An 8295-nucleotide genomic window follows, 5' to 3' on the forward strand; every position below is an offset into this window, starting at 1 on the left:
CCCCCCCGCCCCGCCCCGGCAGGGAGACACCTGGGGCTTTGAGAGGCCCCTGGAATCACAGAGGGGGAGTTTCACCAGCAGTTGGATGGCTATGCAGGGTGAACATTATAAATTGGTGTCTAGAAAAATGAAGGAAGCTTGTTCTTTCCTGTGTAAGTCTGTGGGCTGTGCAGGATGGTCTCCATTTGCCCCCATCCCACCCTCCAGCTCCCAGCCCAGCCAGGGCCTGAGGCAGAGACTCTGGCTTCAGGCTGGGCGTGGCCAGGGGAAGGTGCCCAGAGGAGAACTGGGGAGTGAGGCTCCCTCCCCGCCAGGTCACCAGAGGCAGGTCCCTCTACTGAAGGCCACAGCCCCTGAGGGGAGGGGGGGGCTCTCTTTGCTCTATTTTATTCCCAGAGGCTATCAAGGTGCTGGCATACAAAAGCTACTCATTTTCAAACAAATGAATAAATGAACAAATAATGTGTTTCCAGTTTGCACCCCTGTAGGTGTCAGAAGCTGTACACGTCCCCAGCAGAGCACCGACACCACAGGGGTAGACTCACATAGACACACACGTATCTGTGTGTAAATAAATGCACCAATACATTGACATACACGCAGTGCACACACACAAATGCATGGGCACACAGGGCACACAGGTGCCTACACACTACAGCAGACCATGCCAAGCACAGACATACGCACACACACACACACACACACATGCAAGCAAAGTGCTCCCAAGGCGGATGTCTGCCATCCTGAGCTCATTAAAGCTGGCTAAATATAGCTCGTCTGCAGCTGTGCTCAGCAAGCTGCCCACACAGGCCAGAAAAAGACACCAGTTACCAGGCAGAGGAGTGGGGAGGCCAGCTGTGGGCAAGGGGCTCTGTGTGCCACGCCCGTGTGGGCAGCTAGTACACACGCAAGCAAAGTGCTCCCAAGGCGGATGTCTGCCATCCTGAGCTCATTAAAGCTGGCTAAATATAGCTTGTCTGCAGCTGTGCTCAGCAAGCTGCCCACACAGGCCAGAAAAAGACACCAGTTACCAGGCAGAGGAGTGGGGAGGCCAGCTGTGGGCAAGGGGCTCTGTGTGCCACGCCCGTGTGGGCAGCTAGGGGGCCCCACGACTGAGGGGGTGCAGGAGCATTCAGAGCTCTGGTCACTGACCCCCAGCTGTGGGCATGAGGTCAGACCACAACCCCACGATGGGGTAGATGATGCCGAACACCCCCATTTTCTCTCTACGTCCCTTTGTGGCAACCATACAGGTTCGTCTGACAGTGAATCTGGTGAAGGAGCCAAGCTCAGTCCAGGACCAGGAGCTGGAGCAGGACACAGCCTGGGACAAACCAGGCTCCATGGGTGGCTAGGTGGGGAGGAAGACCAAGGTCAATCTGGAACCATTGAAACCCAATCGGGACCAGTGTGGGGTCTTGCTCTGGAGACAGAGAGAGGTTGGAGTCCCACTGGGCACCCCACTCTAATGAGCAGGCTTGGCTGTGGGCAGACCCTCCCGCACCTGGGGCAGCCGCCTGCTGCCGCCACTCCCGCCTCTGATGCCAGGCACTGGCCCCAGGCAAGCCATTTACAACCACGAGTGTGGGCCACATGTGTCAGGTCCACCAGAGGGCCCCATAGTCAGTCCTCTTGTCCTGGAATCTCCCCCATCAGGTGGGGGTGAGAGAGAAGAAGCCTCTCCAATTCATACTTTCCTCTGCACACTCTGGACCCCAAGGTGTTTGGGGGTGGAGTGAAGCTGGCTCTTGAGGGGGCACCTGCGTGACACAGGGGACAATGGGGCACTTCCCCAGAGACCTGGGGTGACCGTGGAAAGGAGAAATTGCAGGAAAATGGGAGCTCAGACCAGACATGGGACCACGCTCTGGAGGTGGAGGCGTGAGGAGACCGGGTTCGAGCACCTTCCTCAGAAGGTTGTTTATTTACCCTGAATCCTTGTCTTCCCTTTGTGACATGCTTGTAATGACCATCGCCCTTCCCAGCTCCCAGGTCATCATGGAGATCAGAGACCAGCCAGGACAGCGCCCTGCACTCTGTAGAGCTGCTGAGATGGGAAGGGGGAGAGTGAGGCGGCCACATGTCTCCTGGGAGAGCCAGGCTCCTCCCTGGAGATGGACCTGGTGGGCAGGGGAAGGAGTGACTGCTCCACTGAGCCAACAGCCCCGCCCTCAGCCTCTTCTGAGATGATGGCAGGAACCAGCAGGGAGGGGAGGCCCAGTTTCTGATCCGGGCAGCGGTGAGTGGGGCAGAGAAGGCAGAGACCGACAGTGCTGGGTCCCAAGGAATCTCTCTGGGACCCCAGTCCTTCCTACACTCTGCTGGCCAGGGGGCTGGTTGGGTCCCCTCCACAGGGATGATGGGATGCTCAAGCTTCCCAATTGGCCTGTGAGAAAACTGTGCTAGAGTCTCCATGCTCCTTCTAGAAGCCGGTGTGGACGGGAGGGGGAGAGCTGATGGGATAGTGAACAGGTGGGTCAAGCAGGGGTGAGGCTCATCCTTGGCGGGCGAGGAGTCGCAGGAGGGTGGCAGGGGCCACGAGGACAGATCTGCCTCCTGTGAAGGTCTCCCTGACACTCTGGAGGGAGGACTGGAGTGGGAGAGACTGGAGGCAGGGAGGCAGCAGAGGGAGGATGGACCGGCCTGAGAGAGAGAAGATGGTGGCCTCAGCTAGAGGAGGGACGGGGGGACAGAGAGGGGTGGAGGCTCGGAGAGATCTGCGGGAGGTAGAATGGATACTCTCAGGGGTCTGACCTCGCTCTGGAAGGTGACAGAGATGGAGGCTAGTAGGGCCCCATGTTTCTAGCTCGGGTTTGTGAAAAATGGCACCATTTCCTTTGGATGGAGGACCAGGAATGAGGTTCGAGGAGCAGATGCTTAGTGCCCTGAGGGTTCGCACCCAGCACCATGGTGGCCAGGTTGGAAGCACTCTGTCAGTGTTCGCTGTGCTGTGACGTGGCGTGGACAGGGCTGAACAGAAAGACATGCAGACCACGGGAACCAAAGAGGCAGCAACAGAAAACCAGAGCAGCTAAGGGACTCCAAGTACAGGGGCGCAGAGGTGGGACAGAAGGCGGGCCACAGGCAGGAGCTGAGGCTGCACAGCAAGTCAGTGGGAGGGGCCCAGGTCTCCCGACCACCACCCAGGCTCTTTCTCTCTCCTCTGCCCCTACCCAGCCCCACACACAGTGGCTCCCGGACTTCTCATGTCTGGCTCCAAATAATAAGCACAAGCAGCTGCGTGATGAAGGCTGGGGCCACCTGGTAGCCACGAAGGAGGGAGGATTCTAGGACATTCCCCCGGCCAAGGCCACGGCAGATGGCCCAGGGCAGGCCTCTTTCCCTGCACTCACACTTCCTGCGGCAGGTGCAGGAGGGCTCCCTGGGACTCAGACTTCTGAGGAAACACTCAGCCAGTAACAACTGAGACAGCCACAGGACCAGCAGCGTCAAAAGACAGCTCCGTGAGGTGATGAGCTTCATCCCACACCTGGGCCAGGTGTTCCAGTTGCCAAGGCTCATCCAAAAGGCAATACTAAGTGAGAACCATTAAGTGCTTCTGTCACTGTCATAATTAGCTAGCCAATATTCATAATAGGCAGAAAGCAAAGGGGAAGCCAGACATGATCAGCATGGTCATCTGGGCAGCTTCACCAGGAAGCTGCAACGTCACACCCCCCAGGGAACCACCACCAGTCCATTCCCTGCAGACCACTGGGGGAAGGGGTCAAACAGAGGGGGAAATGGGCACATGGGCCGCGAAGTCAGGGTGAAGTAGGGAAGGTGCTTGCCTGTCCGTCTAACCTGGAATAACGATCACTGGCTAGGAGGGTGGACCCCAATGCAAGCCCATGAGAATTTGGGAATACCTAATCCCCAGACAAAGGAAGTCTCTCTCTCTTATTCTCTCTTGCTTCTCTCCTGCTTCCTTGCAGTCTCTTGCTCTGTGTCCTGCACTCACCCGTGCACTAGCCCATCACGTGGCCTTAGCAACCACATGGCTCATAGCCCTGTGGACCCCACGCCCAATGCACTGCAGCTGGGAACACGAGCTAAGCTAGCCAGATGCGGGACTGCACTGTGCTTTACCGTGAAGCAGGAACTCTGGGCAGTGGCTTTAGTCCTCGCTCTGCTGAAGACACGGCTGGACTATGTCCAAGGCAAGACCAAGGGAGATGGGACCTTGGAGAGGAACCCCTTCCATCTTACATCATCAATAAAGCTTTCCACGAGCTCCCATCCTCCCATGGGAGCCTCAGGAAAAGCAAGAGCTCCACTTCTACCAGTTACAGGAGGGGACTCAGAAGGCACCCCGCCAGTAACACCTCCTCCGTGAGAGGTGCAGATCATGGCACCCACATATATTATCTCCACCCCCTCAGCAAATCTAGGAAGTGGCCATTATGGTCATCTTTCCACAACTGAGTAAACTGAGGCTCAGAGATGTTAGATAACTTGTCCAAAGTGGCACAGCGAGTAAATGAAGGAACTGGGCCTCAGCCCCAAGGTCAATATCGTTAAAGCTCAGATGCTAGGATTTAATGCCATAGGACTTAACCCAGCCCCAGGTTTTCTGGTTCCTGGTCCAGGGCAATTTGTGGCACTTCCCACCTTGTTTTTAGTGAGGTTTTAAAAACCAAGTGGAAATTACAATAATATACATGGATGTGACTGTAAATGGCAAATCACATTGTAAACATCAGGCGTTGCTGTTATTCTGTTTTTATTAAGGGTCGCAGACTTTTATTTTGCCAATTTTTGGACTCAAAATGAACAAATCACCATCAATTACCTCCATCATTTTATAAGAGAGAAAGTATTAGAATGCACAAATTTGTAGGCAGGAAGCAATTGTGGAATAAAAAACAGTTCTCCCAACGGAATGGAAAAACATATAACAGTGTTGCTGTTTTTTCACTGTCAAAATAGGTTTGTCCTGGGAATCACTGACTTTAGCGAGCATTTCAGCTCTGGAAGTCTTCCATCACCTACTGTTATTCTCCACTAAATAAGAATATTCCAGCCCCAGCTGGTTTGGTTCAGTGGATAGAGCGTCGGCCTGCAGACTGAAGGGTCCGGGTTCGATTCCCATCAAGGGCACATCCAGGTAGACAGCCGATCAATGATTCCCTCTCATCATTGATGTTTCTATCTCTCTATCTCTCTCCCTTCCTCTCTGAAATCAATAAAAATGTGTTTAAAAAAATAATATCCTTAAGCAGCATAATTCTGACCACAATCTATACTTATGTTGAAAAAATAAACTTACACACACATTTCTTAGCCAGTTCTAGAAGACACCAAACATCTGGTCGATTTGTGGTTTGGCTGTGGTTTCCTGTCCTAGAGGCCCAGAAGGAATGATCTGAGCCCTTTTCCTCTCTCAGGTTCCCAACATCCCCATATTAATCATGTTGTGTGTTTTTTTTTCATTTTATGTTGTTTTGACATCTTGGGGGTGCCTAGCTGGGCGTGCCAATTCCTGGACACAGTAAACTGGCCTTCGCCTGTCATATGCAAACCAATCAATCCACCTCCTTTATCTAGCTCTCACACCAAGCCCATATTTCCCTGCCCTAAATCACCCAGGGCCAGGGAGCAGACTAGAGACTAGCCCTGGAGGCCGGAGCCTCAGACACTTTTGGAACCAGCCAGTCCTACTCGGTTTTCTCTGCCCCGCCTTCCTCCCCTCAGAAAATACGAGAGGTTCCGCACAGGCTTCCCCTCCTCCTGCCTCCCGATCAAACCTCTGTCTGCTTCCCCTGTGGCGTGGGGTGGCGTGGCCCCTCCACTTGCGAACTGTAAATAATAAGGTTTTTCAATGGCATTGATTTCTCTGATTTGCCACTCAGTCACCTCTATAAGTTAAAATCCCGGGGTACATTTTAACACGGCTCCCCTCACCTAGCTGAGCTCAGCCCTTACATTCGGTGAGGACACAGGAAAGGGCAAGTGACCCCTCCCTGCACTGCCCTCCCCTCCCCACCCCCCAGTGCACTGTGGCCTGCGTTTCGGGGGCTGCCCCTGACAGACGCGATGCCTCCCATCCCCGAGGGGCTCTGTCTTGCATCGCCACTGCATGATAGACCATAGAAAGCTTCTCGGGAGGCCTGTGCACCTCCTGGAGCTGGAGCCAGGCCCTGGGAAGCTGGCATTGCAGGTGCCCGACCTGCATGGGGATGGAAGAGGTTGGAGGGAGGCCTCAAGGAAGGCTTGTGCCTGCGGAAGGGGTAGGCAGAGCGGGCTGAGCCCCTCGAAGAACAGCAGAGCTTACCACCCCAAAATATGCCTTTTGAGATATTATTTTAAGCTGGCTATTTTTAAGAAACAAAAGAATCCGAAAAAGTCTTTCCCTCCCCCTCACCTGACTAAAGGAATTGGGTAGAAAACCTGCCATAGGAAGAGGACTGTCACCTCAGCACAATATGAACTGAGTGGGGGACAGGACGAGCCTGACAGCCCCTCTGTGGCCCATTGGGCCCAGCAAACATTTGTTTGCCACAGGTTTGCTCTTCCTCATCTACCTGTGAATTGAAGTCCCAGACCCCTGCAACCATCTCCTCAGTCCAATGTGTCCTTAGGGAACCCTATGAGTACATATGTAATCCATTTGGTCATTTTTTCCTGTTCATCTGTTTCATGTCCATTTCATCATTAGTCCAGCTACAAGAACTTAGAAGGGTAGAAGGGAATTTATTTTTCCTCCCCACACCCCCAAAGCTGCAACCACCGATCAAAATAGCAGGAGAGAGAAGTAAAGGGAGTTCTGAGCATATATCCTCCTCCCAAACACATACAGGCTCCTCTCCCTGCCCTCAGCCTCGTGGGAAACTCAATGCTGCCCAGAACAAAGACATGTGGCCCAGACAGTGCCCACCAAGATCACCCCACACCTCCAGGCACTATGTCCTGAGGTTACTTTGTCAGCAAATGGACATCTTTACCAAGTCTTTCCTGGTTGAATTCTCTGCTCATTTCCTGGAGAAAACACAGGCAGAAGGCAGTCTGGAGGAGCCTGTCCGCTCAGAAGGATGACAAGGCCTCGGGAGGCCCGGGCCCTGCAGGCATGGCCTCTGAGGGATGGATGCATCGCTCATGCCCTGGCATAACCCTTGACTGAGGGCCTCTGACCCCAGTCACACGTCACTGTCTGGAGTTCCTGGTAGTTGTATCACCCGAAGGAGACGGTATTAAAGGCTCAGGAAGCCTTGCTCCCCATTCCCGTCCCCCCTCTCTCTCTCCCCACATGCAAACAACGCAGGAGGCTTCCCCAGATCCCAGATCTGCTCTGTGAGCTCAGCCTCCCAGCCCCAGCCTCAGTCTGTCCCTCTGGCTCTGAAGCCCAGCTGTGCAGTGTGTGTGTGGGAACTCAGAACCCAGGGCTCAGCTCATGGGGCAGAGAGCGGCCCCAGGCCCTCTGATCCTGCCCACAGGCACAGTGAGGAAGACCCTACCAGCCCCTGGGCTGTGAGTGGACAAGAGGCCCCAGGCCCGTGGAGCTTGGACCCATCCAAGGGAAGGAAAGATGTGGGGGGGAGTGTGGGGGGCGGGGGATGTAACTCACTCTGCTTCTCCTGCAGGACGCTGGACGTGCAGGGCGCGCTCCCTTCTCCTGCAGAAAAAGAAAGAGCCATGAGCAGACATCCCCATCACTGCTGGCCAGACACTGGGAGGTCGCTATGGCTGCTTCTGCCCCTCCATTCAATGTCTCCCTCCTGAGCTGGGGGTGGGCAGACTCTCCCAGCCCCTCAGGCCCTGCCCCTCAGGCCCTGCCCCACCCTGTCCCACTTAGCTCTGGGTTCTTTACCCAAGACAAAGCATGCGCATCATTGCCTGGGGACAAAGGGGGGGGGGGGGACTGGCCACCTTTCTCCTGGGCCTTCTCCTCTGGTACTTCCTCTCTCCCCACCGTCACACAGCACCTGCTTCCCTGGCGTTGCCCCGTGTACACTTACTTACCTGCAGACAACTGCCAAGTCTCTGTCTCTAGTCCAGCCCCCTCTTCCTACTGTTTGATCCAGATCTCCTGCCGCCTCCCGGACATCAGCTCTGACGCTTCTAGGCTGCACACCCTCACCAAGCCACCGCGAGGGTCCCCGCGCTGCCTCTGCCCAAGGCCCCACCTCAGCGAAGGCACCACTTCCTCCCCCCGGCTGGGAGTTGGCCACAGCCCTTTCCCTCTTTTGTCCCCACATTCAATCAGTCACAGGGTGTGGGGCGTCTGCCTCCCAATCTCCTCAACACGCCCTCCCCCTTCTCGAGAAGTAGACTCCACAATGGGAGGCATTTCCGTGT

The 8295-nt window shown here is 55.1% G+C and overlaps 1 protein-coding gene across 1 annotated transcript in view; it reads right to left on the reverse strand.

Moving 5' to 3' along the window:
• Positions 1 to 8295, reverse strand: part of PITPNM3 (PITPNM family member 3) — a 73954-nt gene that overhangs the window by 37148 nt on the left and 28511 nt on the right. Inside the window, exon 4 of the mRNA XM_014533716.1 lies at positions 7565 to 7612. Coding sequence (XP_014389202.1) covers positions 7565 to 7612 — 48 coding nt within the window. The remainder of the gene's footprint in view (positions 1 to 7564; positions 7613 to 8295) is intronic.

This window comes from Myotis brandtii, unplaced genomic scaffold (assembly GCF_000412655.1).
Source record: "Myotis brandtii unplaced genomic scaffold, ASM41265v1 scaffold1223, whole genome shotgun sequence".
Taxonomy (NCBI): domain Eukaryota; kingdom Metazoa; phylum Chordata; class Mammalia; order Chiroptera; family Vespertilionidae; genus Myotis; species Myotis brandtii.